Source organism: Podarcis erhardii (genome assembly GCF_964252035.2).
Source record: "Podarcis erhardii genome assembly, chromosome: 8".
Taxonomy (NCBI): domain Eukaryota; kingdom Metazoa; phylum Chordata; class Lepidosauria; order Squamata; family Lacertidae; genus Podarcis; species Podarcis erhardii.
In genome coordinates this window covers 326460-349320 of record NC_138499.1, presented here as the reverse complement: position 1 = coordinate 349320, position 22861 = coordinate 326460, and the positions used below count along the sequence as shown (strand labels likewise).

General features: G+C 54.6%; 1 protein-coding gene across 1 annotated transcript in view; it reads left to right on the top strand.

The window, feature by feature from the left end:
• The first annotated feature begins 1349 nt into the window (after positions 1–1349).
• Positions 1350–22861, top strand: part of LOC309349260 (microtubule-actin cross-linking factor 1, isoforms 6/7-like) — a 38814-nt gene continuing 17302 nt past the window's right edge. Inside the window, exons 1-16 of the mRNA XM_081875028.1 lie at positions 1350–2170; positions 4085–4684; positions 5759–5830; positions 6036–6197; positions 10235–10401; positions 14225–14384; positions 15535–15619; positions 16017–16267; positions 16660–16779; positions 17599–17706; positions 18108–18326; positions 18428–18631; positions 20040–20259; positions 20512–20738; positions 21003–21125; positions 22460–22561. Of these exons, the coding sequence (XP_081731154.1) occupies positions 4121–4684; positions 5759–5830; positions 6036–6197; positions 10235–10401; positions 14225–14384; positions 15535–15619; positions 16017–16267; positions 16660–16779; positions 17599–17706; positions 18108–18326; positions 18428–18631; positions 20040–20259; positions 20512–20738; positions 21003–21125; positions 22460–22561 (2784 nt within the window). The 5' untranslated portion in view covers positions 1350–2170; positions 4085–4120. The remainder of the gene's footprint in view (positions 2171–4084; positions 4685–5758; positions 5831–6035; positions 6198–10234; positions 10402–14224; positions 14385–15534; positions 15620–16016; positions 16268–16659; positions 16780–17598; positions 17707–18107; positions 18327–18427; positions 18632–20039; positions 20260–20511; positions 20739–21002; positions 21126–22459; positions 22562–22861) is intronic.

The following is a 22861-nucleotide window of genomic DNA, read 5'->3' as shown; positions in this document are numbered from 1 at the left end:
GAAAGAAGATTCCACCTGAACATTAGGAAGAACTTCCTGACAGTAAGAGCTGTTCGACAGTGGAATTTGCTGCCAAGGAGTGTGGTGGAGTCTCCTTCTTTGGAGGTCTTTAAGCAGAGGCTTGACAACCATATGTCAGGAGTGCTCTGATGGTGTTTCCTGCTTGGCAGGGGGTTGGACTCGATGGCCCTTGGGGTCTCTTCCAACTCTATGATTCTATGATTCTATGATTCTATCTTTCAATATATTGATTGCAGTAGGAGGGGGGATTCCAGACCAAGCATGTGGAGAGGGGCAGTGTGCAGAGAGACAGAACCAGGCCCCTCAGCCTGGTCGTTGCTTTGCAGGGTGACCCGTTTCCTTGAAAGTGTGTGCTTGTTCTTTACCCTCTGGGCATGATGGGACTTGGGCCATGTGCGCCTGAGAGGCTGTGCAGAGAGACCCCCAAGACCCAACGATGCTCCTTTGGAGCAGCATCCCTGCTCCTCAGCTTTGCCTGGCTCTGGGCACCACACACAACCCCTTCCTTGGGTGGCCAAGGGGCATCATGCCCGCCGGTGGGCCTCCCTGCTGCAATGGCCCTGGCAGACTCTGGTGGAGGTGGGCAGCAGCAGCAGCAGCAGCCATGGCACAGCCCTTGGAGAAGCTGGCGGAGTGGGCAGCGCTCCTGCCATCTCAATTTCCCCCACAGAAGTAGTGGCACTCAAGAGCCTTGTGGGGAATGAGAAGGGCAGTGACAGCCAGCTGCCCCTGTGCCACAGAGGACACGGAAAGCTGGCCCAGGGCAGGTGCCAGCTGTGGGCACCATGAGAGTGCTAGGAGCCTGGCAGGTGCCCACCCATGCATGACAGGTGATGATGCCAGCCCCGGTTGCACCCGCCCTCCCTCCCTGTGGCTCTGGGGGGCAACCAGGAAGGGGAAAGTGGAGCTTCCCTCTACCCCAAAGTGGGTTCCAGGCTGGGGGGGGGCGGAGGGCATTGGCATCCAGGGCGGAAGCCGAGCTTTGTGCCACCTGCACTGCGGGGAGGTCAGAACCACACCCCCCCAGCTCGGAAGCAACCTCTCCCTTTCCTCCTGCTCTCCAGAGGGTTTGCCCCACCCCAAGAGTTTCTCTTTCACTTGTGGGCTCCAGAGTCAGCCCAGTGATGGCCTCTGAGGTGAAGGGGGTTCCTTCTTTCTCTTCCCCCAACTTTGCCCGACTTGCCCTTGAGTTAAGCATCAAGCCTCAGGCCCACAACCCTGGAGGGGTCCCAGGCTGCCCCCCCCCCGAGGACCAGCTGTCCAGACCCTTGAGCATCCCCCCAGGTTCTTGGGGCTGCGGTTGCAGCAGTGGCTGGACCCGAGTGAGGGGGGGGAGGGGGTCCTGCTGGTGGGGGGCTGTTCCTCTGGGAAAAGCTCCTCTCTCCTCCTCCTCCTCGGTGGCAAAGGCGCCTGCCCCCTCCCCCACCAGCTCCCGGGATAGTTGGGAGCCCTGTTGCGTTTCCCCAGTAACGGCAATTGTCTTGCAGTGAGCAAAGAGTTAATGTGAGAGGGCTTATTGTATTAGCCTGAGTGTGCTGAGGGGGTCAGCGGGGCAGAGGGTGGGGGGCAGAGAGGGAGGGTCTCTGCGGCAGCCAGGCAGCCAGAGGGGCTCGCCTCCATTTCCCCAGGGCAGTCTGCCTCTGCTGGTGGGGCTCTTCTGGGCCCAGATCCACGGGGCTTCCTGGGAGGTGCCTTCTTCTCCCTCCTCGTGTGCCAGTTCTCCTTGGGAGGGCCTCCCCCCACATCCATCCCGCAATCCCTCCATCCATCCTTCTTCTCCGGCCTGGACTGACAGCTACCAGGAGAGCCCTGGGAGAGGGGGCAAAGGGGGCTCCACGCTGCCGCCGGGCGCCCACCACCAAGCTGGCCTCCAGCTGCTGCTCCAGCGAAGGCCTCCTCCCCGCACGACACGCCGGACCCTGGGCCAGACACACCGGCAGCACCGGCTCTCCTCTCCCGATGGAACTTCAGCCAAAGTCCCCCCACCGCCGGGGGCTTCCGACGGCTCCTCTCCGTCCGTCCTGGGGGCAGCGGCCGAGGAGCCCCTGAAGGCAGAAGCGGAGGCAGCCGCCGTGCCCTTGGCCCGCCACCGACCGCGTGGCAGACCTGCCGCCAGCCTTGTGGGGAGCTTCCATGCCACGCCATGAAGGTAACCAGGGCAGGGCCTGTCACTCATCCCTTCTTGCCCCCCCCCCCGACAGGAAAGTTGGGACCCAGACCAGAAAGAGGCCAAATGGAAGCAGGGTTTTTGAGGTGGAGGGCAGAGGACATGAGGAGCCAGTGGCACCTGGCGGGTGGGCTCAGCAGAAGAGCAGGCTTGGGGGTGCGGAGCTGTGGGCTCCCCCTGCTGCCCCCTGTCCCTCCCAGCACCCACAACTCCGCTCCCCTTTACTCCAGTGGAGCAAGCAGGTAGAGGGGGTCCCGTCAGTGGCATGGCCGGGGGTGTGGGCTGCTCTGCCATCATTCTGAGACTCCTCAAGTGGCAGGTGGCCGGTGGGTGTGTGCGACTGGTGGCCCCAGGTGGCGCCTCTGCCAAGGATGCTTTCTCCTCCTGCCAGCATGGCCTTGTCAGGCGGGGGGTGATGGGTGGGCTGTGGGCAGCCACCTGTCTGGGGCCGCTTGATGGATGGCTCCCCGGACGCCCTGCTTGTCCCTGGACCGCCCCCCCCCAGGCTTTTGTCAGGGGGGCTCTGCGGACAGATGGCTTCTCCTTCCGCTGGGCTCCAGCTTGCCCAGGTTTAAGCGCAGGGACCCGGCAAGGAGGCATCCGTTAGCAGCAGCTGCTGGTCCGTCTGTCTCACTGGCTTCCCCCTCATTTGCATCGGGACACTGGGATGGAGCCCTGCCCAACCTGCGGAGGCTCTATGCCACAGAGGAGATGCTCAGAGTGGCCCCTCTAAGCAGCTCCTCCATCGCCAGCTTCCTTCCCCGCCACCCCAGGCCATATGAGCGACTGAGTTTCAGCCCCAGTCACCCTTGGGTGCTTTGGGCAAACACCCTTCAGGCTCTGCCTCCCGGCCTGTGGCTTTTATTCTCTTTGGGACCCCAGAGGCCAAGCCTCCCTTGAGCCAGGAGGGCAGGGCTGCAGGTGGGATGGGTGCAGCCCCCCTGGGTGGGAGCCCCCTTCTGTGAGACCCTCACCAGGGTGCAGGAGGGCTCCCCGCCAGCAAGGATCACCTTCCTGTTTCCCAGCAAGCCCAGGAGTGGCTGACACCTTCTGGGCTCCTCCTAAACGCTGGGCTTAATTTCTGGCTGGGCTCATCCAAATACATAAGTGCTTAATCCCCTCAAGTGTTTCCTGGTTCCCAGAGATTAGGGAGGCAATTTCTGTTTGTGGTATTGCAGCATTTGCACGTTTGACGCCCTGGGCTCCTTTGGAGGAAAGTCCGGGTGTAAATGTAGTGGAATCACAGAACTGAAGAGTTGGGGGACCCAAAGGGTCCTCTAGTCCAACCCCGACAATGTTTTTCCAAAATCCTCTGGTGGGATTTGATCCTATGGGAGAGGTCTGGCTATGGTCCCCACTTCCGTTCAGTTTCAGAGGTCCTGCTGGGCTTGGATTTCTGGCCTGGGTCTTGAGGGGGTCCGAAAATAGACTTGAAATGATGCTTGCCTACTTTTGCCCATAGCAACAACTTCCCCCCTAGCAACAGAGTTTCCTTAGCAACGGACTACTTTATTAGACAGGCTGTGAAAGAGATAATGTGTCTGGCCATTACTCTGCCCAGATGGCTGGAGAGCAGAGAGGAGGAATGAACCTCATAGTTTTTCTTTAATTTCCTTAGACCTGTAGTTGCATAAGTTGTAATGTTAATTCTTCAATAAATACTTGAAGGAGAACTAGAATGGGTGAGGGGCTTATTCCCACATGGGAATTCACCAACAGATTGAGCAGAACTGAGAAAGAAGATTTTGGAAGACTTTCTGGGTGGCTCTGTGGACTGAAAAAGGAACCCCCAATGATGGGCATGGTGCCTGCTCTGGGTGCCATCCTGGGCCTCCCACTCGCTTGCGGGCACGCAAGGTGGCTTCTCCTGCTCCTCCTCCTCCTCCTCTGTTTCAGGCAAGGCTCTGAGAACTGTCTCCTCAGCCGCCAGCCATGGGCAACGCGGGGGGCAGACCCAGCTGCCTGGGGGAGAAAAGCCAGAAGCCGGACGACTTCCTGAAGGACTCCTACCTCAAGGACCTGGGCCTGGCTTCCGGGCACCCCTCCAGGAGGAACAACGCAGGGGGCCACGGGGGCCCCCCGGAGAAGCCTCCACTCAGCCCCCGGGTGATCGAGAATGGCTGGAGCGTGGCGACGCTGGGGGGGCCCAGCAAGAGCCAGCAGGGCAGCCCCCTCCCCAAGCAGAACAACATGGACGTCAAGGTGCAGAACGGGGGGGCCCTCAGCTGCAGCAACCCCCTCAAGGCCCAGCTGGAGGCGGCAGCGGCGGTGGCGGGGGCTGCCTGGAGTCCCCCCCGGGGGCTGGCGCACGGGAGCGGCTGGGTCTGGAAGCCCCTCACCACCACCGAGGTGACGGAGGTGACGGAGGTGACCGAGACCGTTGTGACTGAGATCGTGGAGGTGACCGAGTACCCCGGGGGCGACCGGAGCAAAGAGCCCACCGTCACCAGGCGGGTCCATGTGCTCACGGAGTGTGCAGGAGGAGCCCTGCCAGAGGTTAATAGACGGGGCGGGGGGAGCCCAGGACGCCCCCATTCCTCCCCACGTACACATGCATTGCTTCCACTCCCTTTGCTGCACTGCGGGGGGGGGGGGGCGGCGGCTGGGTAAGCGAGCTGGAAACTGGGAGGCCCCTAGTCTGGATCCCACTTTGGCCCTGGGAGGAATGGGGGGGGGCATCTGTGACACACAGAGAGGCACCAGTGCTACCGAATCCCTGTTGCTGGAGACTGTGGGAGGGGGCGAGGTCTCTCGCACTCAGGTCCCGCTTGCTGGCTTCCCATCAGGGCATCTGGTTGGCCCCTGCAAGAACAGGATGCTGGGCTAGATGGGGCCTGATCCTGCAGACTCCACTTAGGTTCTTATGTTCATAGAATGAGGCTGGTCCGCCTTACAAGGTGGTTGTGTGGATAACGGAGAGAAGATCATGTATTTTTACAGCTTTTTTTTTTACCAGTGTGGAAAATGAGCAGCTCCATGTGGGGTGAGTCACTCTGGAGCCGGTCGCTCTGCTGCCCAAAATGTTGGTGCCTGCAGTGAGGCCAGCTGATGGCAGCATGGGTCCACACCCCTCCCGGGCGCATGCAGTTTGGGGCCATTTCCCAATCTCTTGGTGAGGAGGCTCAGCTTGTCAGAAGCTGCCTGGGGTGCCTGGCCTGGAGGCAGCATTGGGGAGGTGGGCGGGGGGCTCTGGGATAGAACAATCAGCAGGAAGGCGGCTGGATCCATCTCTGCAGGCAGGGCCCCAGCAGAGCCACCCCAGGCTCCTTCCCTGCGTATCCAGAAGGCCACCCTCTGAGCCAGGCAACCAAGGTAGTTCCTGTGGAGGGAGACCCCCGCTCCCCATGCAAAGCTGGTGGTGCTGGTTCCCCTGAAGCTGAGCTCTCCTGGAAGTGCTGGCCTGAGCCTCCTGCTCCCGTGTGTGTGTGTGTGTGTGTGTGTGTGTGTGTGTGTGTGCGTGCCCATGCACATTAGTGGGCAGGCTGCTGCAGCCCCCCTCCCTCCCTCCCTCTCTCCCTCCTGAGTCTGAGGGTGCAAAACCTCTGCCCTGTGCCTGATTTTCTCCCGCAGCTCCAGGACAACCAGAGCTGGGCTGCTGGCCAGGGGGACCCTCTGGAGCCGTGGAGCAGCCCCAGCAGCAAGGTAAGGGCCGGGCAGGGAGGCAGAGCCTGCTCTGGGGCAGGGTAGGGGGCTGGAGGAGGAGGAGGTGGGGCTGGGGTCATGCAAGTATGCCTCGCCACCTCCATGCTCCCACCAGGTGCCAGGAGGCTTGTGCTGTGGGACTGGGGCTCCCCCAAACAGAGCTGCTGCTGCTGGCCTCACCCTCCTTTCCTCCCCCCCCCCCCAGGCAGCTGCTGCCTTCCTAGGAGAGGTGTGGGGTGCAGAGCAGGCCCAGGTGACTCTGAGGAAGCTTCTCTCTTGGGTCAGCGACATGGAGGAGCTCATGGCCAACCAGAAGCCCCCTTCCTCCGAAGCCAAAGTGGTGAAGGCGCAGCTGCAGGAGCAGAAGGTGAGCTCTTGCGCAGGCAGCGTGGGGGTGTCGTCACACCTTGGGGTGCCAGGCCTTGGGGAGCAGAGGAGGGTTCCCAAGATGATAAAGGGCCTGGAAACTAATAAACGAAAATCTGCCCTTATTCCCTTATGGGGAACGCAAGAGCCCTTATAGAGTCCTTGGTAGGTTCCCCATCCGTCAGAGAAAATAACAGAGGCCAACCAGAGAATATTGAGAAGCAAAGCAGCTTGTAAGCCTGATCTTTATTGAACTGTTGCAACAGGGTCCTCACCACACGCAGGAGGGAGAAGAACCCTGAGCAATGGTGAGCAAGCCCTTATAGAGACATTTTAAATTCTCTGCCCTGGAGCTCCAGACCACCCCTCCATAACATCATACCTACATCACAGAAAGGGGCGGTCTACAACAGAAATCTGAGTGCATTGTTTATCTCCTGTCTGGCAGGTTACCTCTTAATGCTCACTTGATTGGATACCCTGGGGAGCCTGGCCAGTCTTTTGTAATGATAAATACTTAGTTCCTGAGCCAGGTCACAGGCTCACCCTATTCATACACAGACATACCCTTAAGACAGGATTTGTGAAGGAAAAGACAATGGGGAAGCTTTTCCATTTGACTTTGCATCAAAAACACCTGGTCAGTTTGGGAGTCAAAATGGCTTCATGGCTGCTCCTCTGCACTGCCCCAGACATGTGGTTTATATATTTATGTACGTTTTTGCTTGGTACATTTATGAACCTTTATTATATACGTAAGACCTTAATTTTTTTATTTCAAAATGAAGAATCATGAGGAGGGAGGGAGGGAGTTGGGCACAATTCAGCCTGAAGTGGAGAAGACAGGAGGCTCATCCACACTTGCCTCGATTCCACACTTTCTAGGCTCAGATCTGAGCTTTCCACTTCCGGGTCTAAGGGTTGTTGGGGTTTTTTTCTTGTTGTTTTTTGGTCCTGCCGTTTCCCCCAGGAAAATTCACGTTTAACCCCTGAATCGGAGCAAACAGCAACATGCAGAAAACCTGCTTGCCACTTGCTCTGATTCTCTTGTGAAACCCCAGGGAAACCCTGGGCTTTGCTGGATTCTTGGTTCCCCTGTCAGCGCACGAAAAAGAGAGAGAAGAGAAGCAGGCAAGAAGCAAAAGCAAAGCAGGTCTTGTGCCTTTGATAGATTCGGGACAGAGAGTCAACACACAGGAAAGGAGGAACCCCCCCCCAAGGGTGTTCTGTAATTTCCCACCCAGCAGTGAGAAACCCCACCCCTAAGATGCCAGTGGATCATGGACAAAACATCAAAGGTGCATCACAAAATTAGGAGGAGTTACAACTGGTCAAACAGGTCAAAATTATACCATGTCCACCAAGGTGTTTTGTGAATTGCTGGTCTCACACATTCTGCGTGAGAATTTACATTTGGCCTTGACATTTCAGTTTTGGCAAGTTCCAATCCGGTGGCAGTTTGGGAGACTGGCAGAAGGGATACCTTCTATTCACCAGGCAGCCTGGCAAGCATCACAAGGGAGCTTATCAGTTTCTGTGACTGAGACAGTTATTGTCTTGGAGAAACCCTGTTTGACACTTCCTGGGTGGAGTCCCTGCCTAAACCATCTCACTCTCCGGGGATTATGGCAGCAGTGTGTGATTTAGCAAGTTTATTTAACAGAATGAATCACTTACAAATCTTTTTACAATGCATTTCATTTTCTTAGCAAAAGAGGGTCAGTTGATGCTGCTGTGCAAGTTGTTACATTTGCCAGCCGACAGTCCCACTCATAAAACAAGTGATATTACCTGCTCTTTCCCAATCCTGGCCATGAGGGGGTGCTGTGGTGCACCGATTTTGACATTGGGGGTTATGGCAGTTTGACCCCTTAAATCTGACATTTCTGCAAGGTGTGATGTTTATTAGGGGGTTCCCTGCATTGTTTTTGGGGTGGTGCATGTGAGGTGGTGCTTTGTGGATTAGATGCCTCTATTTTTTTTAAAAAATAATATTTATTAAAAGTTTCCAATTATAACAATATAAAAAAAACCACAGAACATCCAAATTTAAGATCTTATTTTCCGTAACATCTTTCCAGGACTTCCCCTCCCCTCCCCCTCTTATATTCCAATTCTTACAAATAAATTCAGCAATATATTATCCCAAATTTCAACCTTATTATCATTAACCCAATTTAAAAATATTTTCCCATCTCCTAAGATCGACCTATTCCCTTCCACGCGTTCCCCCCTTTAATATACATAGTAGATTAAAATATAATAAAATAAAATATGATTTTACACCCTTTGGATTCCAAATTTCCCTCCCCCTTTTCCTGGTTGCGTTCCCCATATTAATCAACATCTGATGTCTTCCTGGAGCTCCCACACTTATTTAAACCATAGTCCTTTACCAGTCTTCTTTAATTTTAAATGTCCAATCTTGGAAGGAGTCTATCTCAAAAAGGCCCATTTTTTCCATCCAGATTTTTATATACTTGGGAGTAAAAACTCCAATTTTATTTCTTAAACCTTTCAAATCTGGATGTCCCAAATGTTCCCACTTCCAGCTTTGTCCAATTCTTATTATTCTTGTTGTTCTTGGTGCATGTGAGGTGGTGCTTTGTGGATTAGATGCCTCTAGATGCCTTTATGGGTGTGAATCTGTGGCAAGTCAAGGTGGGGATCGTGGCTATGATGGCATTGGTGTAACCATTTTAGCCCAAACCCCTGCATTGCTGGGGGTTGGCATAGAGGACCTTTCTGGTGGGGGTGGGGCTTCCTACATCACATTTCTATGACTCTGTGAAAAGCAGGACACTTTTGTAAGTTGGCCTCAGAGTTTCCTCTGGGTCTGTGGAAGGAGAATAGAAAGTAAACCCCACCCCAGAGGAGCCTTTGGCTCTCTATTTTAAATGAACAGCGCAAGTAGAAGCTCATTCTCCTGCGTTTGGGGAGGAGGGGTGTGTGGCTGGCCTGGCCTGGCCTGGCCTGGGAGTCTCTCTCCGCCCCCCCCCCCGGGCACTTCCAGAGAAACAGGCATCATCTTCCCACATCTGACTTGGCCATCTGGGGAGCAGCCACACTGGGGAGCAGCACGGGATTACCAGCCTCTGAGCTGCCCAGTCCCTGTGCCCAGTTTGGGGTCTGCAGCTGCCTGCCTTGTAAGGAGGAGAAGGGGGTCCCATGGTCAAAGTCTTCTGGGGGGCTCTGCACCCCTCTTGCCCTCTGCATTCTTACTGCAAGAAGCAAAGCTCAGAGAGAGGGGTCTACTTTTCTTATGTGATAAAACTGGAGAGGTTAGAATGTACAATTTAATAATTAGTTATTACTTAAAAGTGTTGGAAGAGCTAACTGTCAAGCACAAGGGCTATACCACAAAATAATTGACAGAATTAAATAAGTGTTGGGGGGAACCCTGTTCTCTGAAGAAGGGTGCCAGAAGGGACACAGGGTCAGCCGCTGAGGCCCCCTCATGCCCTCCGGAGTTGCTGGCCACCACTGGACCTTGAAGGAGCAGGTTCGGTCATTTGACTGTGCGGAGGGTGAAGGAGGAGCTTCTTTTGTCTGTCCTGAATTCCCCACTATTCAGCTTCACTGGGTGACCCCGTTGAGGTCAAGTATTACACAAGAGGGAGAGAAACGTCTCTCCGTCCACTTCCCACTTGCTGCCTTTTATCCCTCGCTGCTCCTGACGCCAAGAACCTCTTCTCCAAATAGACCACCCTGGTGCCTCTGAATCGCTTCTCAAAACAGCCTTTCCCATGGAAGGCAGGTGGAAACTTCCTGTTCAGAGGCAGTCTACCCCTAAATACCAGGCCATGGAGAAGGGCTGTTGGAAACAAAGCGAAATTGGCTTGATGGGTCTTCTTTGGACTGATCCGGGTTCTTATTAAATGGAAAAGTTCCTCTCAACCCTTGGAGTGGAGCAGGCCAGCTTCTTTTGCCAGGGAACTGGGCTGGGTGTTGCTGCACCCAAGGCGGTGCCAGGCTCGGTTGTCCTCCGCCCTTGGAGGGAGCTTGGCATCACCCTCTACCTTCTCTGACCCCCAACAGCTTCTAAGGCGCCTTCTGGATGAGCGCAGGTCCCATGTGGAGGGCCTTCTGCAGGAGAGACGGGCACTCTCTCAGCCCCCTGGCACCACAGACGGGCACGGAAAGGACGGAGCCCTTGCCAACCTCCAGGAGAAGTGGCAGACGCTAATCCAGGGGGCAGAAGCCAGGTGAGTCCCTAGAGGGGGAGGGGCCCTTGGTGGGGATTCAGGGGTTGTGCCAAAGGCACCATAGAAAATGTGGGTTTGGAGAAGAGATTTGAAGGCAGGGAGAGAAGCGTTCAGGAAAGCAGATCCGGGTCTGATGGGGAGGGCAGTGTGAAAGGGCAAAGCAGGGGCACTCCAAGGTCTTATACAAAGGGGGGGGGGGCATTGGTGCACTTCTTCCCTCACTCACAACGTCACCTTGTCAGTCAGAGAAATGAACAAAAACAGAGGCAAGGCCACATAGTAGAAATCAAGGCTGGCTTTTCTTTTTTGCATTAAGGTTTTTATTAAAGCTTTTCATAATACAGAAAGATATAGAAAACTAATGCAAATTTATAAAACCGGGGGGGGGGAAACAGCTATGGGGGGGGGAGAAAGAGAAGGAAGCAGGAAGAAGGAAAGGGAAAGGGAAGGAGAGAAAGCAAGAAAGAAAGAAAGATAAAAAGGAGTTCCAATTTTCCATCTGCTGGTTACATAAAATTAAATAACATTACAACATTCTGTTAAACAATATTTCTTTGAGGTCCACGTTTTTAAAAAAATGATTCATTTTCTTTTCCAAAAAAAAGAGGGATTCCCAAATTATTGTTAGTAATAGTAAATATCCACTGACGTTTTTTCTTTAAATATCAACTTTCCCTCCAATAATTCCCACCAACATGCCTCCATATTAATAGTCAATTATTCTATCCTTGCCCATGATAAAGCCTTTCCACTGGGAACACATATTGAAATAATATTCCATAATTCTTTTCTTGTTACATATCCTTAAATTCATGCCCAGTTCAATAAACTCAATTTCCATTTCCTGTTGTGTTTACCATAGCATTCTCCTCCTCTAGGATTTTCCATTTACCTTTCTTCCTATCCTTTTTCCAGAGAGAGAACTATTAATTTAGTAGCATCATTCTCTGAATTCGCTCCAAGTTGTATTCAGAATGCTTTCTCTCTGCTAGAACTGAGGAAGAGCTAGGACTGAAGGTTTTTCCCCTTCTGTGCTCCATCAATGCCAAATTCAGATCATTTTATCTTCCCCTTCTCCTCCCAAGTCCTTGTATCAAAGGCATTTCCATTTCACCATCTGCTTTCTCCAATTTTGTTTCAACATCATCCAGTCCTGCCAGCTTTTCATAGGTATTCTCCGTTTTTCACTTCATATCTCTCTGATTCATTTCTTTCCCCCTTTCATCAAATGCTGATCTGATCATTTTTAGTTGTTTGGCCATTGACAGATTAGAGAACTGGGCCAAAACAAACAAGATGAATTTTAACAGGGAGAAATGTAAAGTATTGCACTTGGGCAAAAAAAAATGAGAGGCACAAATACAAGATGGGTGACACCTGGCTTGAGAGCAGTACATGTGAAAAGGATCTAGGAGTCTTGGTTGACCACAAAGTTGACATGAGCCAACAGTGTGACGCGGCAGCTAAAAAAGCCAATGCAATTCTGGGCTGCATCAATAGGAGTATAGCATCTAGATCAAGGGAAGTAATCGTGCCACTGTATTCTGCTCTGGTCAGACCTCACCTGGAGTACTGTGTCCAGTTCTGGGCACCACAGTTCAAGAAGGACACTGACAAACTGGAACGTGTCCAGAGGAGGGCAACCAAAATGGTCAAAGGCCTGGAAACGATGCCTTATGAGGAATGGCTAAGGGAGCTGGGCACGTTTAGCCTGGAGAAGAGGAGGTTAAGGGGTGATATAATAGCCATGTTCAAATATATAAAAGGATGTCACCTAGAGGAGGGAGAAAGGTTGTTTTCTGCTGCTCCAGAGAAGCGGACGGAGCAATGGTTCCAAACTACAAGAAAGAAGATTCCACCTAAACATTAGGAAGAACTTCCTGACAGTAAGAGCTGTTCGACAGTGGAATTTGCTGCCAAGGAGTGTGGTGGAGTCTCCTTCTTTGGAGGTCTTTAAGCAGAGGCTTGACAACCATATGTCAGGAGTGCTCTGATGGTGTTTCCTGCTTGGCAGGGGGTTGGACTCGATGGCCCTTGTGGTCTCTTCCAACTCTATGATTCTATGATTCTATGATTCTATGAACTAATGAACAATACCAACAGTCACTGGGATATCCAAAGGTATCTTTGCCACACTGGATGCGTTTGATGTTATTAACAACTCAGCCTCTTTATAAGTCCCAACTCGACCTTAAAATTTTTGCCTTAAGATCACAGTTACATCAATAATATTTTCCCACAGAGGAAATAATGGTTGAATTACTTTCAGTTTCCCAGCAACATTCATTTTCGAAAGAAGAAGAAAAAGACTCGTTCGTTTAATCTTTATTGGCAACCATAAATCATGCTTTTCACTCTGCTTTAGACACTTTAATGACCCATTTTCTTTTCCTTCTTAAAAACAGAAAGCAGCTCTTGCAAATTTTAGAATCAGCAGACAGAGAAATTTCTCTAAATTAACAGATGATCCCAATTTTTTTTTACAAAGAGAGGCTGCAGGTCTTATACCCATAAAGGGTTCTTACATGGCGTTTGGACACAATGTCGGTTCCTCAACTCACCTTGACTCATTGTAGCCCCCATCTCAGTCCCCAAACATCAACATCAGAAAACAGCCTTGACCAGAGCATTTGCGGTTACTCCCTCAATCCCTCTTTATCCCAGAGTGATCTGATAGCCAGAACTTCAATCTGATTACCATCCATCACCACGTAATTATCTTCTGTCAGCAGAGAGCCAACAGAAAGACAGTCAACCTGCCATTTCCTCTCCTGGAAATCCACAAGGCTGGCTTTTCTTTATTTGTCCATTTGCAAACAGAGTCTCCCCCCCCCCAAATGCAAGGGAGTTGAGAAGCAAAGGTGTGTAGCATCTTTTAAAACCTCAGAAAGTATTTGTCTCCCCTTTACAGAAAGACCACCCCAAAAAACACCACAGATACATCACAAAATGGGTTGCAGATGTAAATCAGATCCTACTCAGAGTTCATGTTTTCCAACATTGACTCCAGAATCTGTTGACACAGACCTGCTTCACTCATGCCAAGATATCTGCTCCTCTGCTTGGAAACTTATCAGTACTTGTTAAACCAGTTTCACAGAGGGGTGGCTCAGAAAGGATTTCCTACTTTGGGAGAGGAGGGGTTTCTGAGGTCAGCTAAGGGCTAAACATGCCCTCAGTTTTGCTCTCTAGGGTTTCCTGCTTGTGAGAGTCTTGTGAGCCTGGTGTGGGGCACGTGCACCCCATATGGGTGATGGGGGTGTGTGTGAAATTGCATGGCAAAGGGATGAGGCAGCTCAAGCTGCAAGTCAAAGCCTAGTGCCCCTTGGTGGATGTGAGGGAGGGCTCTCCTCTGGTGCTCAGACCCCCCCCCCCCGCTTAGTCTGGGAAGCGGACTGAAGTTAAACTTCTTATCCAAAGCAGCTTCATCTCTGAGCTCTTCCTTCCTGTCCTCAGCCAAGTCTCAGAAGTCCTTGGCACCTTCTGCCTCCCCACGTGGAGCCTTCCTGGAACACCTCTGTTCCATCCTGCCCTGGCATATGGCTCCCTTCTTGGGGGGGGGGCGCTTTGTGTGCCAGAAGCACAAGGAAGAGGCAGCTCAATGCGCCAGACCAGCCAGGCCACAAGGGCAGGGGGAGACCTGCTTGCCACGAGCCCTGGACCTGCCTTTTCATGGCGCTGGTCCTCATGGCTCCTTGCTGCCTGCTGTGGCCGAAAGGCAGCCTTTGCGCAGGGCTGTGTGTCTTTCTGGGTCCAGTGAGCCTGGTGCTGGAGGTTGTTCCCGTCAACATCTTCCTACCCTGCCTCTTCTCTCTCCCAACAGGCACAGCTCCCTGGAGGGGATCCTTCCTGCAGCCCACACCTTCCAGGAGTCTGTTGACGTTTTCCAGGACTGGCTGGCCTCCACAGAGAGGAAGCTGGCTGAGCTGTGGAGAGCCAATGGGAGCCTCAGCCAGGCGCAGGGAGCCCTTCAGCAAGTCCAGGTATGGTGGCCTGGGAGGGGGAAGTGGCCTCGGGAGCCTCAGGAGGGAAGGAGACCCAAGTCAGGGTCTTTTCTTGATTGGTTTTTTATTGATTTTCCATAAAGCTATGGACAGACAAACCCACAATTAATAAAAAACATAAAAACATAAAAATAAAAACATAAAAATAAAAAATAATAATTTATTTATACCCTGCCCATCTGCCCAGCCACTCTCGGCAGCTCACAACAGAATAGTAATAATAATAATAATAATAATAATAATAATAATAATAATAATAATAATAAAGTGATAAAACATCAATCCTTAAAAACTTCCCTAAACAGGGCTGCCTTCAGGTATCTTCTAAAAGTCAGTTGTTTATTTCCTTGACATCTGATGGGAGGGCGTTCCACAGGGCGGACACCACCACCAAGAAGGCCCTCTGCCTGGTTTCCTGTAACCTCACTTCTCGCAGGGAGGGAACCGCCAGAAGGCCCTCGGCACTGGACCTCAGTGTCCGGGCTGGATGATGGGGGTGGAGACGCTCTTTCAGGTATACTGGGCCAAGGCTGTTTACACAAACCATACACAGAGCATATTCAATATAAAAAACAAATTACAGAGAAGCCATTGCATGTGACCAAGGTTTTAAGGTGAGTCTATACAGCCCAGCCACAATGAGGAGTCTGGAGAGGGGATTTATATCATCCAAAAAGGAGGCCAGTCTGTGTCAGAGCAGTGGGGTTTGGCTTTCCCCCAGACTGCACGTCTGTGACCAGGTCCCAAGGAGACCCACAAACTCCCCTTTTGCAAACAGACACAGAAGCATTTCTGCAAGGATCCGGGCAGCAGCAAGATGTAAACTGGAGGTGGGTGGAGGAAGGCGTGGTGAGGACAGAAGCCCCCCACCCCTTGACCCCTGGAAGAGTGGCTTCCTCACCCCCTTCATGCCCACCCTGTTCCTGAGCCCTCTCCTTCCGAGTGCCCCACTGCAGTGGGCATGGGGCAGGCAGGAGGGACTTATGCTCCAGGAAGCTGAGGCTCTCCAGACCTCACAGGACCAGCAGAGCCGCTTCAGTCGCCTCTTGGCCTCAGCTGGAGGGGGGAGTTTCCATGTGAAGGAGGGGGTCTCTTTGCACCAATTCTGCCTGCTTCTGTCTCCCTCCAGGACCTCTGTGAGGAAATCCGGTCCAAGACGGCTGACCTGGAAGGGGCTCTGGAGCACGGGCAGCGGCTTCTGGAGATGGTGGCAGGCAAGTGGGGGACGGCAGTGACTTTGGGGCTCCCCAGAAACACCCACCCTCAAGAGATGACCCTGTGGGGGAGCAGGGCTGGCAGGGCAGCTGGGGGGGGCTGGCAGCATCAGAAGGAAAGCCCCCCACAAACAGTGCTCCTCCCAGCATGGGTCACACCAGTCTGGCTGCACCGAATGGCAGATATCAGATTAGACCAGCGGAGCTTCTTGGGCTGCTCTGCTGTGGGGCAGGAAACGCTTTTCCTCCAGCAGCCCCAATGGCTCCTCTGGCGTCTCGGCTCCTCCAGGATTAGGTTCCTGGAAATGGGCCCTGGGTTCTCCGGGGGGTCTTGGGGCTGGGTGGGGGGAGGGGGTGCAGCTCCTAGGAATGAGCTTGTGCTGCTGTCCTCGCCCAGGAGAGGAAGCCCACCTGGCCCAGGAGAAGATGGACTCCCTGCGGATGAGGTTCCTCCTTGTGGGCCAGAGCAGCGCTGCCATCCTGCACCGCCTGGAGCAGACCCTGGAGGCCTCCTGCCAGCTGGGCCCCACCGAGGAGGATCTGGCCCTGTGGCTGGAGCGCTTGGAGAAGGAGCTGGTGCCGCAGGGGGGCCAGCCAGGGGGTGACGATGACGGGACCCGCCAGCTCAGTGCTGCAGACAGAGAGAAGGTAATGGGCACTTCAGGGAAGGAGTCATAGAACTGCAGAGTTGACCCCAAGGCTCATCCTGTCCAACTCCCTGCAGTGCCATGTGAGGAGGTCATGGACACAGAGGGCCTGTTGCCCTAAGGCAAGCTATTTGGGGTAGGCCAGGAGCGCTTTCCCAGGGGACACCAGACTTGCCTCCTCACTCTCTGCTGCTGAGCTGCCAGATCTTCCTTGGAGAAGGAGGAGAACTTCTGGAAGAGAAGAAGGACACGTCTCACCCGGCAACTTCTAGGCTGTAACCCCCCCCCCACTGTGGGCAGAGAAGGGAACCACCTTGAGTCTTCTTGCCCTCTGTCCCTGCCCAGAGTGGTCTGTCTGCACCCTCATCCCGAAGGCCCTCTCTTCTGTCTCAGTTTGAGCAGGTGCTGGGCTCCGAGATGGACAAGGTGTCCCACCTGAGCACACACCTGGAGGAGCTGGGCCAGGTGCACTTGGAAGCGGAGGCCATCCAGCAGCAGCTGGCTGATCTGAAGGTGGGTGTTTGGGGAGAGGGAGGGAGAGTTGGCGGGGAGCAGCAGGTGGATCCTGCCCGGGGGCAGCCCAGTCCTGCAGGGGCACCCTTAGGTGCCTCTCCACGAGGCCAGCACCTAGGGTGTTGCCACAATGCCTCTGGTCTTGGGAGCTGAGCAGGCCAGTGGAGCACGGGAGGGAGTGGGCTCCTCCTCCTTCTCCCCATTGACTCTCCCTTCCTCCCTGTGGCCCCCAGCTGACTATAGGGGGTGGGGAGGGGTCTAACAGCTAAGCCCTCCGCCCCTGTGCGGCAGCCACTCAGGGCTTGGTGTCTCAACAAAAGAGGTTTAAAGACTGTCTCAAGGCAAATATAGAAAAATGTAGTACAAACACCGACAACTGGGAAACACTGGCCTGTGAGTGCTCCAGTTGGAGAACAGCCTTTACCAAAGGTTTCATGGACTTTGAAGGCACTCGAACTCAGGACGCAAGGGAGAAACGTGCTAAGAGGAAGGCACATTTGGCAAATCCACACCGTGATCAACTCCCACTGTGGAAGGATGTGTGGATCCAGAATTGCCTCCACAGTCTCTTACAGACTCACTGTTAAGACCATGTTAATGGAAGACAATCTTACTCAGAAGAAGGTGTCTCACCATCAGTGGCCAGGCAGGGCACCTCCAATGGGGATGGCGTCCAGGGGGAGGGAGAGGCCTGCCCTGCACACAGGAGCTCTGCCAGGGGCCAAGGACCCCCTGCTCTCCCCAGGGCCACTCTGGGGGCAACCCTGCCCTGGCAAAACGCGAGGCCCAGTCTTGATGACGCCTCTCCCCACCTCCCAGCTCCTGTCGGCGGAGATCTTGCACCACCACGGCCTCGTGGAACGGCTGGTGGCCATCGCTGACCCACTGCTCAGCCTCTGCCCCCCAGAAGTGCAACAGCAGCTCCAGGTGAGGCCAATGGGGTGGGGAGGGGGAGGCTCTCTTGACTTGCAATACCCCTTTCAGCCACTGGGTGTCAGTGGAGGGGCTCTAACCCTTTGGCTTGCCTTCCAATGCCACTCCATTAAGGGAGGCAAGTTGGGAGCCGGTTCCCGTTTGTCTGCAGAGCACCTTTTTAGAGCACCTAAAATCCAAATATTTTTGATACTTGCCCTTTTGCTTAGAAACAGAGGGCTGGCTAAGAGGCCTGGGTCAGGGGTGGGTGGAGACAATGTGGGGGCCTTTTTCCCTTCCCCTTCCCATCAACAGAACTGCAGAGCCTGATCTGAGAAAGACTGGCCATGCCTCAGGTGGGGGTGCCCTCCCTGTCCTCCACTCTGACCCCCCTTGATGCCTCGTGTGCCCCACAGCCCTCAGTCCGGCCCCTGCAGGAGCGCTCAGAGCACCTCCTGCGCCAGAGCCTGGCCTGCCCCCTGCGCCTGGAGCGTGCCCAGTCTCTGCTGGCGCAGTTTGCTGAAGCCCGTGAGGAGCTGTGCCCGTGGCTGGAGGAGACGCAGCGGGCAGTGGGGCAGTTCTCCCCCGACGGCATCAGCTGCGAGGCCTTCCGGGAGCACCAGGAGCTGCTGCAGGTGAGGGGGGGGGTCGAGGGAGACTGGAGGGGGGGCTGAGGGTGCCAGGGGAGGCTGAGGGTCCTCTGTCCTCACCGCTTCTCTCTCCTGGCCTGGCACAGGGTCTCCGAGAGGCCATTGCAGAGCACAAGCCTCTGATGTCCAAGCTGCAACGGCTGTCGGGGCAGCTGGCTGAGCTCAGTCCACAGGAGGCTGCCCCCTTCCAGCAGGGCTGGCAGGCAGCCGAGGAGCAGTACGGAAGCATCCGGGAAAGGGTTCGCCAGGCGGCGGCTGTGCTGGAGGAGGCCATCCCGCGATACAGCCAGGTGAGCAGCCAGATGGTCTCTGGGGCAGCAGGCTGTTAGGATGTGTCCTGGAAGACGGGGGCAATTGGCAGGCCCCCAGCTGGCTCCAGCCCGCCAGCTGGCAGCTGGGCGAACTCCGGTTCTTGGAACAGCATCAAAACTGCGACTCAAGCCTCAGAGACCTTTAGATACTGAGCATACAAGCCAGCAGAGATAAGTACTCTTTGCAACAGAAGTAGCGGACAGAGGCATATCTAAGCATATTTACAAGCGCTTATTCAACATCAGAACAAAGGGAAAACATGTCTGCTTTCCTTCGTGTCCAAGCAAACAGCAGAGGGAAAAGCATATATAGATACAACAGAAGTGCCCAGCAAACTATGCTGGAAGTAAACAGACCTGTGACGTACAACAACTCCACATGCCTGTTCTGAAGGTGGAACGGAACTATATCCTAGCCCAGGCATGGCAGCGGTGGGGGTGGGAACAGACCTGGGCCAGCCACTTCCCTGCTGCCCCGACAGGCCGGCACCTCTGGCCTCACACAGCAGCAACGTCCGGCTTCGGCCAAGTGAGCACCCAAACCCAGGAAGCTGAGTTGTGAAAGCTTTTCGTTTGTTTGTTGGCTTTCCATCCCAAGAGGTCCACCGTGGGGCACATGGTTCTCCTCTTCATTTTAACCCCACAAGCTGAAACCAAACTAGACTCAAGCAAGGCCACCCAGTCAGCTTCGTGGCCAGGTGGCAGGATTCGAACCCTGCTCTGTCCCAGTCTGACACCCTCCCCTCTCCTCCCCCTGGCCGGCTTAGGTCACATTATAATTCTGAAGCAATGCAGATACAAAGGGTTTTCCCCTAAGCTAACAAATCCATGGGGCGAGATGTACTAGGCACAATCTCAGTCCAGTGTAAACGGACAGGTGAGTTATTTGGGCGGCAAACCGTGAGATGACTTGGATGGCTTCACCTGCTTCCTCTGCCTGCATGGTGTGCTTGGAGGCTCCCCCCCCTCCCACAGGGGATCCAGGCCTGGCATCTCTTCATGGCAAGGAGATGCCATCAACCAGCGTCTGGGCTGGATGAGGCCCGGAGAGGCTGGCTGGGGCTGCTGCAGCCAGGCCAATGCTATGGCTCCCATTGGGACATTAGCGCAGACCCATTTTCAGCCATAAGGGCCACAGGCCTTCTCTTGACCCCCATGGAGACCCACAGGCGCTCTGGGGCTGAAGGTGCTGCCAGGCTCCAACTCCTGCAGGGCTCTCCTGCTCATGTGCCTCGGTTTCCCCAGAGCCTCGGATGCTGTCGGCTTCCTTCCAGCTGTGCGCGGCCCAGACCTGGGGGCCCAGTACCCACTCTGGGTGGGTCAGTGGGAGGCCAGCCGGCTGCCTGTGGGGCTGGACCAACCCCCTCTGCTGTGCCCCTGCTTGCAGCTGTCGGAGCGCATGGAGCTGATGGTGGAGAGCTTGGAGAGGCTGCAGAGCCGCACGAGGGACCCCCCTGCGGTGCGGGGAGACTCCGCCTGGCTCCGGGAGCAGATCCGGGAAAACGGCCTCCGGCTGGCGGAGCTGGAGAAGCTGGGAGTGGCTCTGGAGACCCTCCGCGGGCAGGGGGCTGAGCTGCTGGCCACCATGCAGGCGAGCGGAAACAGAGGTAGGCAGGGCCCCTTCCCCAGCGCCAGAGGCAGAAACCCCTCTTCCAAGCAGCTGGCCCCGCTGTGGGGCTGGCCAGAGCCTCTGGGTCTCCTCCTTCCTGCTCCCCAGAGCTCACATTTAGAGGCCATTGCCCTGAGCACAGCAGGATCCCTGGGGGTCTAGAGGGCATGAGTCCCTCTCCTGTGTGGGTTTCCTGCTGAGGCCGCCCCAGGACCCCTCTCTTTTGGCCTTCCCCCCTTCCTGCGGACAGGGATCCAGGAGCGTGTGGAGCAGCTGCTGAGCCAGTGGAAGGCGCTTTGGGAGCAGAGCGAAGAGCGGGAGAACTGGCTGCAGGGCCTGCTGGTGCTGGCCGACCGCTTCTGGCAGGGCCTCTCGGACCTGGCCGCCACCCTGGGAGACATCCAGCAGGTGGTGCTGGAGCCGGAGGAGGCTGCCTCGGACCCCAAGGCCATCCAGGCCAGGCTTGGGGCCATGCAGGTACCAGGACATTGCTCAGCAACCATCTCCTGCATCAGCCCCCACCAGGCTCCTTCTCCCAGAGGGATCCTGGCAACTGCAGGCAGGGGAGGTGTTCCCATGGCCCCCGCCCACCTGCCCCCTTGGCTTTGCCCTGTGTCCGGCTCCCAGCTCCCGCCGGCAGTGATTCAGCTTTTGCCGTGCTGCAGCTTCTGTGTGTGAGGAGGCCTCCTGGGGCTGGTTTCAGAGGCGGGACCTTGAGCCCATCACCCCTTCTCCCTCCAGGCCCTGCGAGAAGAGATCGACTCCCTGCAGAGCGAGCTGGACTCCCTGGGCGTCCTGGGCATGGAGCTGATGTCGTCCTGTGGAGATCTGGACAAACCGGACGTCACCAAGAGCCTAGATGATGTGAGCTGGGGAGGGACCCATCTAAGGAAGGGAAACCCCACAGGGTACGGGCAGTGTGGGCCATTTGCCAAGGGGGCAGCCCCATTGCCCCGTTGTTGGCCTAGGCACATAGGAAGCTTCCTCCCCCTGAGCCTGCCCACCGGTCCATTTCCCTCTGTGTTGTGTGCACTGACTGGCAGCTTCCCCCCAGCAAGAACTGACCCCTAGAAGGGCTGCCAAGAGCAGCCTGGATGGATGAGAGAGCAAAGCTGAGCTGGACATGTGGGGGCCACTGTAAGAGATGGATTGAGGATTAAATCTGTAGATTAGAATTTAAATCTCCTATCCCACATGTGTGGGAGAAATACGAAAGGTTAGCGGGCTGTGAAGCTTTTTTAGCAAAGTAAAAACAGTTATATATTTTACAGCTTACTAAAACTTAGGAATTAGGAATCCCCTTTTATTGGTGGTCTGCAGTCCTTCCCCCCTCAACCCCATTGCACATTATGAACCACACCTTTTTAGTAAGCTAAACAGAATTATTTTTTTTTACTTACATTTCAATGCAGGCAGCAAATACAGCAAAGTAGTATGCAAAAAAATCCTTTTTAAGTTACAATACAGGCAACTCCCCATTTACACAAATATGGACATGACCACACATACGTGCATTGTGCTGAACCCAAAAGCGATCCTCAAACATCACAAAAAATGTCACAAAAAGGGGCAGAATGGGGCGGAATGGGGTGTTTTCAGGCTTTTTCAATGGGTGTTCCGACGGGTGTTCCATTTATATGCAATTACATGTAAGCACGTGGTGCCTTGGAACAGTAGCCCCCATGTAAATGAGGAACTGCCTGTAAAAGAAAGTTGATAGTCTCACAGTAGGGTGTCTGGATCCCCCAGACAAAGGTCTGCTTAGCAGAGAGAGAGACAGAGTCTCCTCAAAGGTGGAAGGAAGTGCAAGGAATTAACTCCTTTGTTACAGAATTCCCACCCAAAGGAGGCAAAAGAATCCGTCACACACAGAGGGTCCTCTCTTGGAAGTTTAAGAACTCTCTGTGTACCCGCCCTGTGCTTGTCTACCAAAACATGCATTTGTCATTTGGCTGTAAAATCTACAGCTGCCTCTGTACCAAATCCCAGGGGATGAGGGGTGTGTGTGTGCAAATACAGAGGACACAAACACAAATGGATGCACTTTATGGGATGCATTTGGGCACAGGGTGCCAGCCTGGCACGGGGTCCCTGTGTGATGTTGGCCCACCAAATGTGAAAGACCCTACAGGGGCTGGCCTCCCAAAACCCTGCAGCTTACCCCCCCCCCAATATTTCTCTCACTCCCCTCTCTGCAGCTCTACTCTTCTTGGAACAGCCTGAGCAAGGTGTGGGGCGAACGCCAGAGCCGCCTGGAGGAGCAGCTGCAGACCTCGCTCAACTACCAGCAGACCATGGAGGTGAGGAGGGTCTCTTACTTGGGAACAGGCCATGCGGCGGACCCCCGGGACAAAAATAGCCACCGCCTTCATGAGGTGGATGGGGAGCAACCTGTGGCTGTTGGTCCTTATAGGGTGAGCTGAAGAGTATTCCTGGCCCCCTTCCTTTGCCCCCCCCCCTTGCTGGTCTTTGAAATAACTCCTTTGTGGCAAAGGCTTTGTGGCATAAGCTTCTCCCCTGGCCAAGAGTCAGCTCAACAGGCTCCCTGGCTGGGCTGTTCCCACAGACTGAGCCAGTCAGTCTCTGGCAGGCAGCAGCTC